Here is a 17,669-nt window from a genome sequence, read left to right as displayed (position 1 = left end):
TAGGAGCATTTATGTTGCGAATATCTATTTTTGTAAATTTACCTTAATTTGAGCTAATTTAAATAATTTCTCTCTAATTTTATTTCTTTATAATTAATAGAGTCCAACCCTATCGTACTAAGGAATATATAGATTACAATTTGTAACATCACAAGAGATTTTAATGGTTGGAGGAATGAGTAGTCTAGATAATTAAGGATTTTTTTTTAAAATTTTGATATAAAACAATATTAGTTTAAAGATTTTTGTTTTGTGTCCAATTTACGAATCGAATCCAAAAACATGGAAAAATTTAAATTTGTCAATAAATGGGCCGTTAAGCCCAAAAAAGGAGACAATAGTTAACAATCCCGACCAATCAAAGGGCGGGAGCCCAAAGGCCCACTATGATTTGGCGGGAAAATCTCCTCTTACATATTAAACTTGCCGCCACAGCTTCTGCTTCTCTCAATTCGCAGTCAGAGAGAAAAGAGCGAGAATCAGAAATGGTTGGTCCGAAGTACGATTGTCTAGCGAACCCACTTGGCGCCGTTCGATTAACTTTCGAGAAGGCGATTGCGTCGGGCGCCGATCCGGCGTCGTTTGATGGCAAGGACTGGGGAGCTGTCGATCTCTTCCGTCAATTTCTATTCGAAGATGGCGCCCTCTCTCATGTACTTAACACTTGCTCATTGAAAAACCCTAGATCTATTTTTAATCAATTTCTTTTCGCTTTACTGAATTTAATTGCCCATTAAATTAAGAGTTTCAGGAAAATAACATTTTAAATTGCCAAAATTTTGAAAAAAAATGAATTAGTTATTTCATTCTCCTGGTAAATCTTGAATTTTTGCTGGTTAAGTAGATGGGGTTGTTATTATTTGGGAAAAATAAGTAGATGGGTTGTTAAATCTAATGAAACTGATTCGTTAATGTAGGTTCCCATTCTTAATCCGACGACTATCAAATGGGTACAACCCAACACACTTGTTCGATTTCGGGGAATGATACAGGATATGTTGGGAAATGAATTCTATGCCGGTGCTTATAAGGTATAAGCGTTTTTCTGCCTTTTGTGTATCATTGTAACCATTTTGTTCTGTTTTGTGGCATTGAAATTTTATCGTTTTTATTTTAAAGGATGGGTCGGTATGGAGGACAAACAAGTTTATGGATGTCTGTCAGTATCCGATGGGCTCTTCGCCTGATATGCGAATCTGGGAGCGTCGTTTGTTATATTGCGTTCCTGTGAGTTTTAGTTTTCAGGCAATTCTAAATGGAATCTATTCTGAAACAGGATAAATGTGGCTTGCTTTGATGATGGGATTGTACTTGGCTTATTGAGTTTTGTCTTGCATTCAGGTGCCAGGGCAGAATTCCTGGACTGAATCCTTGTCTGAAGTAGCAATGAATAAGACATCCCAGCAAAGAGAGAAGCGACAGAGGATGGAGGATGATGCTTCCAACCACATGGATTTGGTGAGACTTTTTGCTCTCTAACATGTTTGCTTTGATTTTTCATTCTTTCATTATTTAGTTTGCTTTGACTTTTCATTCTTTCATTATTTAGGTAAATACAAAGATGTTTGTTGCAGCAATGAGTTGGTTCTTATCTGAGGAAAATTTTCAGCTAGCTAACTTTCTGATGTGGTTGTATGATAAGAAGCATAAGAGCTTTTAGATTGGTTGCATATAAATCAGACCATTGCTTTGGAAAATACATGGATTGCTAATAGAACCCTAATGTTAATGATTGATTCCTGCTTGTTGAAAGTGAATGGCACTATTTGTTTGTTACTTGTATGATTCTTGTTTTATGCTGACCGGCTTGATTGTTGAATGACAGGTTTTGGTTGATGAGTTTGAAAGTTCTCCTAGTGTCAAGAAGATGGTAAGAAGCGACTTTCTGTCAATAGCTTCCTTTCTTTTCTGCGCTAGCTGGATTAAGAGGAAAAAATTGATTTGATGAGTTCTTAAGTTAATTGGGGGAAAATAAATGATGTTCATAGGTAATGGTCCATTGTCTTTCCTACCCGTGCCAAGTTCAATTACAAACTTTAATGAGAAACAGAAGTGGGATGCCATTAGCTTTAGCTCATGAAACTCTTGGAAATAACTAAAATTAATCTCAAGGATATTTCAGATCTGGCCATTAAGTATTGGAATAGGAAATTGATAGAAAAATTTAACGCAAAATATATTTCTACTTCTTTAGATTATTAGTGCAGACTTGTTCTAATGCTAGTTACACCTTTTCTGTTGCTAGAGAGAGAATGGACATGCTTCTCCATCTTCGCAGTCCAAGGATTCTGTAATTGAGGGCACTTCTAATACGAATTTTGTGACTAATGCTGAAAGAAATTCTCTTCCATGTCTTGTAAAGGTAAATGATTTACCTTTTCTTTTTTTCCTTGTTGTTCTAAGCACGTATATTCCTAGAAACGCAAACTATGGTTACTGCATCTGGTGCGTTTTCTCTAGAACTGACGAAAGTTCTAATCTATTATGCAGATTTATGACTGTCCTGAGTCTGAGTTGAAGCTTAATGAAGTTTTCGAGTTTGTTGGGGTCCTCACTTTGGATTCTGATGTTATGGCTGATAAAAATGATCAAGATGAGTCCTCATATGGTTTCATTGAAGATGAGTTGGTCCATTTGCCTCCTGAAAAGGTAGCAGTTCCATTTGAAGCTGCAAGGTGTTGTCTCTATATATCTTTCTTAAATTTCTTTTAGCAGTCACCAAAGCACAAAATACCAGCTTATAGAAGTTTTTTTTTTTGCCCTGTAATTTTGTCACAATAAATTCTAGTGACAACTGATGCATAGGATGTGCACTACTTACATTTTCTATCACGTGCGTTTGGCGTTCTTGAAAGGTTTCAAATTGTATGTCATGAGGATGCCATATGAACTCATAAAATGCCGTTTTTAATAAATTGCACATTTGTCTTCTTGATTTCTGGTGTTACATAGCCTGTTCTTTTCTTTTTGGTGCAGGTACCACGTCTCCATTGTCTTATTCACAGGAAGCTAGATGTTAATGACTTCTTGCATAGTTCCCCTATGATGGAGGTGATTTGTGTACCTGATTTAGTTTTGTTATCCATTTGATTAATCGATTGTTAATCTGCATTGTTCTTACAGCATTCTAGGATCCATAAGTTCATATTCTCCTTTGCTTTCTAGCCTTGTTTTTGGGACTTTATCTAATCTTTGATCCTGCAGCCGAAGCCCCAGCTGGTAAAAGAGACAAGGGAGTCCCTGTTGAGGCATCTCACATCCATTCTTGGCAATGATGGGATAGCAGCTCATCTTATGTTGTTGCATCTTCTTTCAAGGGTATATTTTTCATTCATGATCTTGGTTTTACTTCTAGGTCATGCCAATTAATCCAATTTGTCATGGCTGCCGGTCTATGTTTTTTCAACATGTTTTATCTCAATTTTTAATGTTTCTTTACCATTTCCTTCTCTGTAGCACCTATCTATGGTTGTAATGCAATGGTTTTTGTTAAGCAGGTACATGCTAGAATCGACAATGTTGCTGTGGGGAAGCTTTCGCTAAATCTCACCTGTTTAAGCAAAGAAAGTGTGTCTGTGTTTGGCAATCAAATTAGACTTTCTGTGCAGAATCTCCTACCATTTACACAATGCATACCCCTTACAGTGAATTACCTTAACACTGCCTCACTTGCCCCAAAAAAGGATTATCAAACAAATAGGTATCAGATTAGGAAATACTTGCCTTCAGTCAGTAACTTCAAATTTACAACAAAAGATGTTTTTATATTTTCTTGGTCACTTAACATGGTTATTGGTCCAGATTGATACCTGGAGTTCTACAGCTAGCTGATGGCTCACACTTGATCATTGATGAAACCCAATTGGAAACAGGAACCCTCAACTCCACTGGGGTTGAAAATGCAAGGTTGCTGAAGAATCTAATGGAGTTCCAGAAGGTGATTTGCTCCTTGTACTGCTGATGCATGCAGATTCTTTTGGATTTTTTTAGCCCTGCAATTGAAATGACTTATAATATGAATTTCTTTGCCTCAGGTCGAGTACAACTTTGAGTACTATAAGATGGAAATGATTGCTGATGTCCAGATGCTTATACTTTCGGAGGGGAAATCAAATATTGTCCCAGCTGACCTAGTTATACCTTTCCAGCCTTCTTCAGCGGCTTCCTTTGAAGTTGTGCCTGCCGAAACTTTAGAAGCTTGGAGATGGTACTTGGCTAGTGTTAGATCATTGCCACATTCTATTGAGTCAGACATGCAGAAGGTATGTGAAGTACAATTTGGGAATTAGTACTTGTGTTCAAAATAGTCGGGAGATATTTTCTGAAAATTCACGCATGGCCGGTGATACTTAACAGGTGGTAGAAAGTGATCTGGTTGCAGCAAGACAAGCGGATAGGAGCTTAGGTGGCCAAGATCTTAGCAGGTCAGAAACTTATGAGCTGCTATCTGATGTTATCACTATGGTCTATAACGTTGTGTTTTGTTAAACATCTGGAATTGTTCTGTGAACAGATTGTTGACGATGGGGCGCCTGATGTCTGCAAGCTTTGGCGAAACCAGCTTGTCATTGGAACACTGGCAGATGGTAAAGGAATTGGAAAGGCTGAGAAGGGAGAGGCTCAAGTGAACCAAGCAATCACCTAATTCCCGCAATGAACAGGGAATGTCTCAACGTGATTTTTCAAACCATTGTTTTATGGTCTCTGTAATTTAAAAATTATTACTGATGTACAAAGAAAGTTCATCTTCTTTTGTGTTCGATTTGGACAATTAGTAGCAACGGAATTGAGTTCTTGCACTCCACCGTATCAAATCTAAAGTTCACTTGTATTTGTTGTTTCATTGATCTGTTTTCAGTTTTTTATTTAATGAAAAGAGAGCAACGTTGACTTCCCTTGTATGGTGCACCGGTTTATGTCTTCCTGGATGAAACTGTATTGAGAAATTTACATAAATGGCTCAAAATTCGTCTTAGTCTCAATATATAAAAGTTGGTTTCTTAATCATTTTTTTCGAGCATTTATACCTGAAGCATCGATTTTTCAACCGCCTTTCCTACGGAGGAATTTATCATAGGGGTATATTCGCATTTTCGTTTCGTTTAATGATAGATTTCAAAACAATATTCTACGCGTTGCTTTTCGTTGGCTTTATTGGAAGTGGGTTCTTCTTCCAAAGGTCCAAAGTCCGAACAACTCATTTTCTTTTTGCTGTAGTAATTGTCGGTTGACCTTGGTCCCGGCGGCGACGACGACGAGAACGTGGGAGCTTGGTTTCTCCGATCATCATCAATCAATTTCCTCAATCCATCAATGAATTGAAATTAAACTTAAAAAATTTCCATTAAACAAAAACGAAGACAATGACGATGCAGCGCATAATAAGCAAGTCGCGCTTAGATGCGTTCGCCTCCGTGTTCGTTACCCTGCACCCCCACGAAACCTCTGCTCTTCTCCACTCCTCCTCGTGCTTCTTCTTCGTGAGTTTCCGATTTTCACTCGTTCTTTCAATTAATTTATATGATTATTTATTTGTTTATATGTTCTTGATGCGTAGATTTTGAGTGCGTATTTCGTTGTGCTTCCTTTACGCGACGAAGGAGCAATCTCGCTTGGTTTATCAAAACTGCCTGGTCTATTTGTCGGATCATTAATTCTAACTTTGATTGCTGCGCCTGTTTCCACTCTGATATTTTCTTTGCCTAATCTCTCCAAAGCCAAGGTGACTCTTTAATTTCTCTTTTCTCATTTTGTTATGCTTGAGCTGATTGCTGAATTATTTTTCAAAGCTTTGTAATTATGTTATGTATACAGATTTTGTATGATGTAGCATATGAAGTAGACACGCATTAATAGATACAATACAATTATCATGTTAATAAAATAATTGATGCGATGCTACATCAGTTGAGATAGAAACTTTGTTTGTGAAAGTGTTACACTACATATTGTTTTGTAATAGGTGGTGCTTTTTGAAATTCCAGGCTTTGGTTTTGATACACAGGTTTTTTAGTGTATCGCTGCTTGTATTCTTCCTTCTATGGCAGTCTTCGTCAATAGGATATTTATCGAAATTGGAGGTAAGATAAGGATTGTGTGAACATCATAGTGTGCTGTTCTCTTTCAAATTAGTAATTTGAGTCTTTTCTCTTGTATACTTACTAGAGTGTTTCACACTTGGAGAGTTTGGATGCGGTGTCATCTAATGCAAAGGAGGATCCAAAGGCTGCTGTTGACCAAGGCAGTACAGCTAATTCTGCCGATTGGGGTGACCACGGCTGGTTTTATGTTTCAGTGAGAATGGGATTCTTCCTCTGGGTAATGACAATGGTTGAGCTATTTGTACTTTGGTTGGGGCAATTAACTCTCTGTTGAGTATTTTCATTTTTATGCTTTAGTTTATCACGGTGATATTTGCTATTTTGCAGGTGGCTCTGCTTAATTTGATTACTATTTCTTCAACTTGGGCTAGAGTGATTGATGTGATGGACAGCGAGGTTTGTATGTTTCGGCATTGATTGAAATTTTTGGTTCTTGAGCACAATTAACTTTACTTTGTATTCAGTCAGGCTCAAGATTGTTTGGGTTCATTGGTGCTGGTGCTACACTTGGCCAGCTATTTGGTTCTTTGTTTGCCGCTGGGATGGCTTTTTTGGGTCCATGTATGTTTTCCTATTCAGTTATCAAGTTTTGTAAATTTTAACCGTTCTTTAACTTGGTTTTAAACCATGGACATGGACTGGTTCTATGTAGATCTTCTCCTCTTTGCGGCTTGTTTGATGGAACTTGCTGCACAATCGTCGAAAGGGATCTACAAAGAGATACCTCGTCGTCCTGAAGAGTTACCTCCATTAAGGTCTGCTATAAATTTACATTTCATTGCATCACTTATAATCTTTTTGGTTTCATGAGTTGCATGATATACGTGCTGATGTGCCTTACAACTTTGATACTGGCTTGTGAATTGGTCGTGAGTACTGACTCTCTGAACTTGGTTACTTTTGCCCTTAGAAAAGCTGATTCTGATCCACGAAGTGGGGCTGATGGGCAGACTGCACCTGCAGCCAAAGTACCTTCTCCTAGGTCATCTACTTCAATAGTGAAGCCTCACCTATGGGCTATCCTAGACGGACTTCGGCTTATATTCTCCTCAAATTATCTGTTGTCCGTGTCTTTATTCCTTTGGCTGAGTGCAGTTGTCTCGTCATTTTTTTATTTTCAGGTAAAGCAGCCTCTATCCCTTAACATGTTTTACCAACCTCTTGCATGTATTGATTTTATACTATATTTAAAACTTACTGGAGCGCACCCCTTTCCTCAATTGCAGAAAGTCACTGTTATTGCCATGACTGTTTCAAGCTCTCTTGGAAGAAGAAGATTGCTTGCTGAGATAAATTGCTTTATTGCTGTTTTTATTCTCGCTGGACAACTCACTTTAACAGTATGCTGCCTGTAGATTAGGTTTTGCAATGTTTTTTTATTTGATGTTTTACTTGCTTGTTACTATGACTTTCCTCTTGAATACCTGGTTTAGCTTTATTGCTGTTTTTATTCTCGCTGGACAACTCACTTTAACGTTATGCTGCCTGTAGATTAGGTTTTGCAATGTTTTTTTATTTGATGTTTTACTTGCTTGTTACTATGACTTTCCTCTTGAATACCTGGTTTTCTGGGTTTTTAGTGTTAAGTTTTTCAATGTAGAGTCTATGAATTAAATAAGTGTCACATTTCTCTCCCTATTAACGTGCAGTTGGGAGTAAACACTAGTGTGGAATGCTGCTTGATTAGGTTGTTTCTAAGTCTGTGAATAGACAATGATGGTCAAACTGTACATATTTAGTAGAATCATATGTATTATAATGATCATGCCATAGAAAAAGGTATAATCATGAGAATATTTCAGAGGGAAAACTCCCAACACCCACATTAGATGCCATTAGTAACTGTGCAAGTTTTTGATAACTTGCTGTATTCCTATTTTGGCTCTGGAGATGTGTTATTTAAATTATCTGAACTGGATCTCTGGTTCCGCTCCTTGTTTCCTCTCCATGTAACCCGTAACCTCTTGAAGTTGTACTGGATCATTCAAATTGAATTTCCTGCACTTGAGCTTCTGTGAACTATGTCATAGGTTTTCTTAGAATTATCATGATATGGTGATCCTAGCCTTTTTCTTTGTTTTCCATTTTCGCTTATCTAATTATGTACAGGGGCACATCCTTTCTGTTGCTGGGATTACTGTAGCCATATGCTCTGCTCCGTTTATTGCCTTCTCAAATATGATTGCTATTGCAATTTGGCCAACTTGGGTGACTGTAGCTATTTCAGAGACCATACGAAAGGTTTGTCACGAGCTACTATTTTTTATTTTCTTTTTGTTACCCTCCAATACTGTTGGACTCGTCTATTAGTTATAAACTCAATTTCCAGTATTACAGAGCTATATTCAGTGTGCTTATGAAGTAAGTTATTCTAAAATTCTAAAGTTGAGTAAACCTCACAGTTGGGAGACTTCCATTCCTTGCAGGTGGTTACTTATGTTGTAACCAGGCCTGGAAGAGAACTACTATTTACTGTTGTTTCCCAAGAGGAAAAATACAAAGCTAAGGTATGCTAATTTTCTCTATTACTGAATTTTATTCTTAGAAACGGGGCAATGTGATATTCATTTGGTACTTTATGTACAGAAGCACATGGTCATCTCGTATGTTGATCATTTGACCATTTTTTTGACCTCATAGGATATTCACAATTAAGATTTATTTCATATTTCCTTGGGTTCTTGTGCTTCGCTACATCTGTTATGTGCACTAGTAGTTAAAATGTCAATAAGCATCAAAACATAGGTTTCTCTAAAGATATGCTGCTGCAGGTGTGCATAGATGTAATTGTCCAGCGACTTGGAGATGCATCCGCAGCTGGACTGTACAAACTACTTTTCAGCACTCTTCATGGGAGAACATCAACTGTGTCCCTGTATGCCCTTCCTGTACGTATAAACCAACTCCTTGGTGATTTATGTTATAGAACCTCTCGAATTGTTACTACTTCAAGCTTTTTTGGTTCCTGAACTCATTGAATTTCATAATGCAATTCTTTTTCTTTGGTTTAATTTTTTTCAACCGGTGTAATCAAAGTCTGCATTTTCTCTTTTGGTTTCAGGTCTGTTTATTATGGATAGCTACAGCGTTTCATTTAGGACGCCGCCAGGCGCAACTGGCAAAGCTTTCGATCAACCCCACTTCTTGAAAATAAAAATTCAGAGGATTAATTTTTGTTTTGTTTTGCTTTGTTTTTTGTTTTGAGTACATTAGCTGTGAAATGTAGGCTGCAAAATGTATATTTTCCAGTTCAACAGCAGTAATAATTTGTTTTTTTTCCATGTATCTACCATGACTTGAATTAGTCCCCCAGACACCCAAAATTAGGTGGAATCCTCATTTGGTTCTATTTCCATAACAAAAAGACTAATTAGGCTTTAATACAGAATAATACCAAAACAAGTATTGTATATACTATCCCTAGACAAGTACTCCAGAAGCCTTTTTTTTTTTTTTTCCCCTCCCCTTCCAATGGAATATAAACAAAAGCTTATCTGTATATGCGAAATCTTTGAAAAACTCAAGGATGACATGTGGTATGTATTCTCAAACTGGTATGTGTTTCACGGATATAAGCAATTGAAACTGATTGCATCGAAATGTAGCTCCAAATTGCAACTACTTCATTGATGGTACTAGAGTCTTCATAGTTATAGGTCTCTGTGCTTTGAGAGAGAGCAATTTGAATGGTTTACTCAGCTTCTACCTACTTGGACGAGTCATGTTAATTGGTTTAGACTTCGTTAAAGTTCTAGAGAATACTTTTTTTATTTATCATTATTTTTTTCCTCACTCAATAAAAAATAAATAATAATTGTAGTGAGAGCCTACACGATATAAGTTTTTTCTTTCTTTGAAAAAAAAAAAAAAAACTTGTGCAGTATACGTGTACTCGAACTCTCAAACTGAAGATGAGATACATTTTCCAACGAATGCTTGGGGCGCAGCAATAGTTTGAAATAATAAAATATGTATATGCAATTTGTGTTAAAGTTTGCAGCAAAATTGATGATAGTATCGTGATGACTCGAATCCTTGCAACTTGCTCTGCTACACAAATTTGAAATCTAAACATATAGCAATGAAACAATAATAACACTACAAATTACTAGAAATAAGATGGGGAAAAAAAAGGCTTCAGAGAAAAAAAAAAAAAAAAAAAACAGTGTAAAGATTTGAAAAACCGTAAATATAACCAATTGACAAAAATTTCAGTCAAGCGGTGACCATCGACGAACCCAACAGCGTAACAAGCGACGGGGCTAAACGTGATAAAACCAAACTTTCTGGGTTAAAAGGGATTACAAAAAATGTGCGGGGTTGAAAAAAAATCAAAAAATGTATGAAAGACAACTGAAGTGAAATCTGCGAAACCTATAAATTCCCCGATTCTCAAATCAAATACACCAACGCCGCTACGCCCAAACCATGGCCGACAGCCCTGATTCGCCGCCATCCAACGCCCAAACCATGGACGACAGCCCTGATTCGCCGGCATCCAAGTTGAAGGAGATACAGGTGTAATTTTCTGATCTACTTTGTTAATTCTAACTTCACGGCAGAATTCTTTTTTTCTGCTTTTGAATTGGTAATATTATTTATTTGCTTCCTCGTCAATTAATTGCCTCCAACAGATGCCGCCAAGTTCACCTGAGGACTACGTCTTCGATCCAACTCGCTGCTCGGGTCCCAAACCCCCCATAGATGAGGAGTTAGAGGTATTATTTTCTAATATATTTCGTTAATTCAAATTTCACGACCGACGTCCTTTGAGTTTTTTTTTTCTGAATATATTTATTTGCCTCCTTGTTAATTAATTGCCTGCAACAGCATGTGCCATATCCAGGTTTTCTCGAGGGCTTTGACTCCGTTGCAGTGAATGAACTTCATTGGCCTCTAAACGAGGTATTATTTTCTAATTTAATTTGTTTATTCAAATTTCATTATTATTTTCAAATCAACTTATGTATAAAAGACAATAAAAGTGAAATCCATAAAACCTAGATTTTCCCATTCTCAAATCAAATACACCAACGCCGCTGCGCTCAAACCATGGACGACAGCCCTGATTCGCCGCCATCCAAGTTGAAGGAGATACAGGTGTAATTTTCTGACCTATTTTGTTAATTCTAACTTCTCGGCAGAATTCTTTTTTTCTGCTTTTGAATTGGTAATATTATTTATTTGCTTCCTCGTTAATTAATTGCCTGCAACAGATGCCGCCAAGTTATCCTGAGGACTACGTCTTCGATCCAACTCTCTGCTCATGTCCCAAACCCCTCCCCATCAATTACTGCCCCGATCCCTTATTGGTTGATAAGTTAGAGGTATTATTTTCTAATATATTTCGTTAATTCAAATTTCACGACAGACGTCCTTTGAGTTTTTTTTTCTGAATATATTTATTTGTCTCCTTGTTAATTAATTGCCTGCAACAGCATGTGCCATATCCAGGTTTTCCCAAGGGCTTTGACTCCATTGCAGTGAATGAACTTCATTGGCCTCTAAACGAGGTATTATTTTCTAATTTAATTTGTTTATTCAAATTTCATTATTATTTTCAAATCAACTTATGTATAAAAGAAAATAAAAGTGAAATCCATAAAACCTAGATTTTCCCATTCTCAAATCAAATACACCAACGCGGCTGCGGTCAAACCATGGACGACAGCCCTGATTCGCCGCCATCCAAGTTGAAGGAGATACAGGTGTAATTTTCTGATCTATTTTGTTAATTCTAATTTCACGGCAGAATTTTTTTTTTCTGCTTTTGAATTGGTAATATTATTTATTAATTTGTTTATTCAAATTTCATTATTATTTTTAAATTTCACGGTATATTTATTTCACGACAGATGTTGGTTTTCTTTTTTATTTTTGTTTGTTTCTCAATTAGTAATATTATTTATTTGCTTCCTAGTTAATTAATTGCCTGCAACAGCTTGCACCAGAACCAGATGCACATGATAACTGTTCTAAATATATGAGGACTGCGACTTCCCGGAAGGCCACCAAAATCACGCACACCCCAACCCATACATCTGCCGACTCGCCGCAGCTCTTTTGCTGGGTCCACTGTAAGCCAAAAGGTCCAGGCCTACCACCATTCCCCAAATCGCCACCACCATCCCCCGATGCGTCTCCTCTTATAGATTCAATTTTGGAGGTATTATTTTCTAATCAATCTAGTTGATTTGTTAATTCATATTATTATTTTCAAGTTTCACGGTATATTCTGAGCCTGGACTCTTTCAATTGTTGGTTTTGCATGCCATTAGTCTTGTCACTGTTAGGATATTATTGGACTTTTATAGAATTTACAAAGCTTTGAAAATGAGTAACCTTGGGGTATATATTTCATTAGTTCAATATCTGTACGCTGATAAGGTGATCTGCTACCTCATGTTTTTCTGCACTACATTACAAGAGTTGGGTTGTTCATACAGAGGCTGACATAAGATGTCCTTGAGTTGTTTTTTTCTTTTTTTTTTTTCTTTTTTCAATTGGTATTTGGTAATATTATTTATTTGCTTCCTAGTTAATTTAGTTGCCTGCAATAGATTGAGCCATAAACAAATGAACATGATACCGGCTATAAATTTGAGGACTACAACGATCCTAAATTACGCATTGTTTGAGATATTTTTCTTCTGTAACTTCTGTTTTATATATATTGCTTGAACATGATTATAATACTACAATTTCACTATCATAAGACAATGAAAATCATAATTGATTTTTACACTGATTTACAGTTCAAATTAAAGCCGAGATATTGATACTTGTTTATTCTTTTGTCAGCGTGCACCAACAGAATGGGGGAGTGGTATGAAAAGCCAAGAAGATTTGGAGCGTATGAAAACTGCATTCCTCAGATATGATGCTTCGTTCAGAGAACAAACTCCCCCTGACATACAACTCAAACCTCGCAATGACGAGACTCTCATGCCTGCACACAAAAGCGTACTTGTAATTATTTCTCTTCTTCTCTTATTCTGTTTAATATTTCTCATTTATGTATTCGTAGCTACTTGGCAACTTCGGTCACTATATGATGAGCAATTGAGCTTGTAGCTCAATTTTCTAACTAATGTTGAAGTTATGGAATACGTCTAATCACATTTTCTAACCGAACCCGACTAGTCAACGCCACTTGGCAGTATCACTCATCATAAAGTGAATTGCATTGTCCTTGTCTGTGTTGATCTAGACTCTGGAGTCATGAACTCTAGTGCATATGCATATTAGCAAATTTTTGCATATTGTTTGAGATTCTATAGATTGCAGACGCCTGCAGGAGAGAATGACGCAAACTTTTTTTTAATAATAAATATGTATTTGCTAAATGATATTTTTGTTGTGTTATGTAGGCTGCAAGATCAAAAATCTTGGGCATGCCAAATTTAGATGGATCGTATGGACGTGGTGGGATAGTCGAATTGCCTGAGAGTCGTGAAGAGCTTGAGCCTCTTCTAGAGTTTCTTTATGTTGGGAGCTTGCCTGAGGAAAAGATGCAGAAACATATTATGACATTATCTAAGGCAGCCTACAAGTATGATATCCAGTACTTGGGGGAGTTGTGCGCGCGCCATAGCCTTTCGTCTTTGATCTCATCAAATGATCTTGAGGTTTTATATTTAGCATATTGTTGTAGACACCAAGCATTGTTGGAGGCTGCATTGAAGTTAATTGTTGAAGAGGGGGAGGAGCGGATATGCTGTGTGAAATTTATAAACTTTGCAAACAAGTATCCGCTTATGCTTAAGCTGGTTAGAATGGCAATGGTTATGTGTCGCGAAACCTGAAGAGTTTCCAGAGTCTGATCAATTGGGAGAATGTAAGATTTTGGGTTATTACCTGATCGATGAAGTTATCTTTTATTTTTGATTTGGTCATATTTAACAAATATTTATGTTTCAGACTGTTATGTTATGTTTCCATCCATCTCTTGACTCGGAATGGTCGTTTTTCCTTCTTTAGTTGTGGGGATAGTTGTTCCGTTGAAATCTTAATTTGTGGTGGTTGTATAGATCAATAGTTGTTCCGTTTTTCATTCTCGTGTTAATAAATACTTTTGTTTCAGACTGTTGTTGCAAAGTTTAAGAATGTATAGATCAATAGTTGCACTAGATCTGTTCGGCACTAGTAAGAAAGACGAAGACGTAGTTCGTTTTTAGGGATTTTTTCATGATGCTATATATGTGCTTTTTACAGTATTAATAGTGGAGTGTAGACCTTTGAATTTAAGAGTTCGAATTGGAATCATTCATTTAATATCATAGATAATTAAATAATTAATTAAAATATAGCAGGTAATTGGTAAATATTAATTTTAAATTTTAAATTAATATTAATTGGGGGAATAGCTGCCCATGCCTTTAAATTTTCTTAAATTCTTTTAGTTTTATTAATGGTCACTTGAACCCTTTAATTTTATAAATGACTATTATATTTTTTTATTAAAATAACTTCAACAAATATAAATATAGTAGTAGGATAAAATTAATAAATAACTATCATTAAACACATTAGTTAATAAACAAATCAATCAATAAGTAGTTTATTACTATTAACATTAAAAGGTTATTTTAGTGGGCATAAATATTGCCTTTTAATCTATTGTGACAACGTCCCATGCATGTTCCTTGGAATTGCTTCCCAACTTCAGTAATTATAAAAGTTCAGCTCATAATCTTCATATTATTTTATCTTCTGATAGATTTAAATCAAAGAGAAAACAAAAGTTAATTTTGTCATACCGTTCATATGTCGACCCTATATTCATAATTGAAGTTGAGATTAATCAGCTGTACGTAAGATAAATGATAAAGAAGACTTGGCTCGAGAAAACAAAAAAAAAAAAAATGAACTATTTAAGTTACAACTGCATTCATTGGGGCACCAGAAATATTCTTTTCACGTTTCATTTCATACATATTTTTTTTTTTTCACATGACTCTCTGTCTCTCATATGACATAGGAGCACCAAATTTGCTGAAGGAGAGATACTTCGAAATCGAAAAATGATATATCACGGCACCAATCAACCCCATCTCACCCCCTCCAAGCTAAATTTTATAGGTAAGTTTGTAACTAATTTAAAATTTGAAGTAAGTTTATAATTAGTTTAGCTTTTATTTACTCTTATTCGGTGTTGAAATGGGCTCTCTACAATTACTCTTTTTAATCTCAATAATCAAGCATGATCTTGACTTTCATTAATTAGTTAACCTATAACCCCAAATGGACCTTAATAATACTACAACTACTACAAAATTAGTTAACCATGTATATGGATTTAGAATTAATTTCAAATAGTTTGGACAGTCATAATTAAATTGTTTGTCGCTCGAAGAAGTGACAATGATATATGACATTATATAGTAAGTGTATATCTTATGATTCATATTCATGCATGGAAGCAAATATGGATCACAAGCGTACCTTATGATTTTTCACCCCTCCATCCTTTTCTTGGGCAAACATAGGAGTTGTTATAAGTACTTTCTGAAACTTACATTTGATTTGGATATCAGAAATTCAACCCACTTTTTTAATTAACGTAAGAGCAATTCCTTTTGGTAATTAACAATATTGCCAACCTCTACAAGGTACAATGTAAACCAAAAGAAATTATTAAGCGGCAAACTATATTTATAACAGAAGGAATTTGATTACACTTGTTCATTACTCTCGCTCCAGTTCCTAATAACCTGCAACAAAGCTTGTTTCACCACATGTGCATCAATGGTCTCACCTTGTTCTTCATTCTGAAAAATGCAAAAAGTTTTAAATTATTCAATGAAAGATAAAACATCAAATATGTCATCACCGATATGCACTCTCTTACTTTTCCTCCAATTGCTTGTAAACTGAATGTGTCCGTACAAGAAACCCTAGCTTCCAGCACATTAAGCGCCAGCTCCTCAAAGGCGCTTCCAAGTATTGATACAAGCAGGCCCGGACAACTTTTCTTTGAAAATACGTTTATCATAAAGCCCTTTTGTAGGGTTTTTACGGTCACTTGCGGTAAAAATATCGACAAAATCACTTTCGTTAACACAACTTTTGCCAAATAAAATTTGCAATCTGAGAAAAATTAAGAATTGAGCTCACGATGGGCAATGCATTTTGGTCACTCGAAGTTTGAGCATTTTCCATGTCTCGATTCAATCTTTCTACTTTCTGTTTTAGCTCTTCAATGTAATTTGAAGCGTCCACTATGATTGATGTTTTGCTCAGCCGCCAGTAGAACAAATTGAATAAGTAACATAATCAAATTCAATATTAATCAAGTTCGATATTATTTAGAACCCAAAAATTGTACCTTTACAGTCTCTCTCTGTTTATCTAACCAGTGTTGTTGACATTTATTTATTTATAGTAATAAAACAAACATTCAACAAGCAAAAAGAACTGATAATATTTTTTTCTTTTTTAAGTCAATAAAGTACCGAAGTGATAATAGAAAATTTTCTCTCAACAAAAAGGACTTGTCTATCTCTAAATTCTATGAGCACTTTTTGTATTAAGTAGTACTGCTTGTCAAATTCAATCTCATCTTGAAGAATTCAACAATAAAATCAGCGAAGAACAAATTGGAAAAAGAACGGCCAGTAATTGACTAAGGATTTGCAATCGTGACACAAAAATGGCCAGCGAAGAAATAAGAAAGAGAAGAAGAAAAATTGTATTCGATTGAGTACGTGTATATATAAAGATTCTATAGGGTAATGAATACTAAGAAGAGACTAAGCCAATAAAGTAAAGGCTTCAGAGAAGGACAGGGAATTTACAGCATGAGAGTTAGTAATTGAACGAAGAAGTTGCAGCTTCTCATGCAGTGCTGCTGCTTTCTTGTGCTCCCTAGAAACCACGGTGGTTAGTTTATGTGTATGTGTACGTACGTAATCTGCTCAGCTTTCTCTCTACCTCTATCAACACAGCAAGCTCGGATGAGGCTGTTGTTTATAGAAGGGATATGAACTCTCAAATCTATATGATCCTCCGGTTTGCTTCGCACCTGACTGCCTCAGTTTCTCCACAACGAATAAATAATAAACATTATTCATATCTCAACTTACAAGATTACCCTTCAGGTTTATTTCTCTATTAAATTGCATGGAATTTGGTGGCAGTAATTAATAATAACAGCACGAGAAAATGACTAACACCCTCCCTCTTGTTTGGCGCAAGATTATCCATTTTTCCTCACATGTTTTAAAACTCACCAGATGTTAAAATACTAACTGTAAATTTTTTTCTTCAAAATTTAGTACCAAAGACTATTATTTTTTAATTAATTTGTACGTTACAGAATGACTAAATTGTTCTTCATAGAGCATATGAAACAATTTATTAACATTACATTGTTAAAATGAGTACTTTCAGTGTCAAATAAAAAATTTTCTTGGACATTCTCCGAATAACCCTTGTCACTTAGATTAAAACAACAATAATAACTTTGCTCAAATATATTTTAAACTGAGCATTTTTGAAGAGGCATATTTTAAACTGAGCATGTTTGGATTAGGAGTCATAGCAATCATTAAAGTTGATTGTTGAAGA

General features: G+C 35.8%; 4 protein-coding genes across 8 annotated transcripts; 3 read left to right on the top strand and 1 right to left on the bottom strand.

Moving 5' to 3' along the window:
* The first annotated feature begins 443 nt into the window (after window positions 1-443).
* Window positions 444-4,918, top strand: LOC18045603 (mini-chromosome maintenance complex-binding protein). Its single transcript, XM_006435819.2, has 14 exons — window positions 444-653; window positions 918-1,031; window positions 1,120-1,227; window positions 1,342-1,458; window positions 1,826-1,870; window positions 2,246-2,362; window positions 2,491-2,649; window positions 2,977-3,051; window positions 3,205-3,318; window positions 3,498-3,700; window positions 3,802-3,937; window positions 4,035-4,262; window positions 4,357-4,424; window positions 4,514-4,918. The coding sequence occupies exons 1-14, from the start codon at window positions 486-488 to the stop codon at window positions 4,626-4,628; spliced, it is 1,767 nt and encodes a 588-aa protein (XP_006435882.2). The 5' UTR covers window positions 444-485; the 3' UTR covers window positions 4,629-4,918.
* Window positions 4,919-5,142: 224 nt separating this feature from the next.
* LOC18045602 lies at window positions 5,143-9,386 on the top strand. 3 transcript variants are annotated; one of them, XM_024186415.1, is made up of 13 exons: window positions 5,143-5,480; window positions 5,558-5,722; window positions 5,985-6,080; window positions 6,184-6,318; window positions 6,429-6,497; window positions 6,566-6,662; window positions 6,754-6,856; window positions 7,012-7,222; window positions 7,328-7,441; window positions 8,211-8,342; window positions 8,528-8,608; window positions 8,873-8,989; window positions 9,163-9,386. In XM_024186415.1, the coding sequence occupies exons 1-13, from the start codon at window positions 5,364-5,366 to the stop codon at window positions 9,247-9,249; spliced, it is 1,524 nt and encodes a 507-aa protein (XP_024042183.1). In that variant the 5' UTR covers window positions 5,143-5,363; the 3' UTR covers window positions 9,250-9,386. The 3 variants fall into 3 exon arrangements, with proteins under 3 accessions (XP_024042183.1, XP_006435881.1, XP_024042184.1); XM_006435818.2 differs by having other exon boundaries at window positions 6,166-6,318; XM_024186416.1 differs by lacking the exon at window positions 5,985-6,080 and having other exon boundaries at window positions 5,144-5,480; window positions 6,166-6,318.
* A 1,020-nt stretch (window positions 9,387-10,406) lies between these two features.
* On the top strand, window positions 10,407-14,183 carry LOC18043256. 3 transcript variants are annotated; one of them, XM_024186650.1, is made up of 10 exons: window positions 10,413-10,619; window positions 10,736-10,819; window positions 10,932-11,006; window positions 11,106-11,201; window positions 11,318-11,428; window positions 11,540-11,614; window positions 11,714-11,809; window positions 12,022-12,267; window positions 12,903-13,070; window positions 13,472-14,107. In XM_024186650.1, the coding sequence occupies exons 1-10, from the start codon at window positions 10,530-10,532 to the stop codon at window positions 13,904-13,906; spliced, it is 1,476 nt and encodes a 491-aa protein (XP_024042418.1). In that variant the 5' UTR covers window positions 10,413-10,529; the 3' UTR covers window positions 13,907-14,107. The 3 variants fall into 3 exon arrangements, with proteins under 3 accessions (XP_024042419.1, XP_024042418.1, XP_006435879.1); XM_006435816.2 differs by having other exon boundaries at window positions 10,415-10,619; window positions 12,043-12,267; XM_024186651.1 differs by lacking the exons at window positions 10,736-10,819; window positions 10,932-11,006; window positions 11,106-11,201 and having other exon boundaries at window positions 10,407-10,619; window positions 13,472-14,183.
* Window positions 14,184-15,775: 1,592 nt separating this feature from the next.
* LOC18043255 lies at window positions 15,776-17,173 on the bottom strand. Its single transcript, XM_024185570.1, has 5 exons — window positions 17,125-17,173; window positions 16,887-17,013; window positions 16,224-16,338; window positions 15,952-16,134; window positions 15,776-15,871 (listed from the first exon to the last, which is right to left on the bottom strand). Exons 1-5 carry the CDS (start codon window positions 17,171-17,173, stop codon window positions 15,776-15,778), a joined length of 570 nt encoding a protein of 189 aa, XP_024041338.1.
* Between the last annotated feature and the right edge of the window lie 496 nt (window positions 17,174-17,669).

The sequence above is a fragment of the Citrus clementina genome, unplaced genomic scaffold (genome assembly GCF_000493195.1).
Source record: "Citrus clementina cultivar Clemenules unplaced genomic scaffold, Citrus_clementina_v1.0 scaffold_4, whole genome shotgun sequence".
Taxonomy (NCBI): Eukaryota; Viridiplantae; Streptophyta; class Magnoliopsida; order Sapindales; family Rutaceae; genus Citrus; species Citrus x clementina.
The sequence above is the reverse complement of the archived record's forward strand: the minus strand, read 5'-3'. Positions and strand labels throughout refer to the sequence as shown.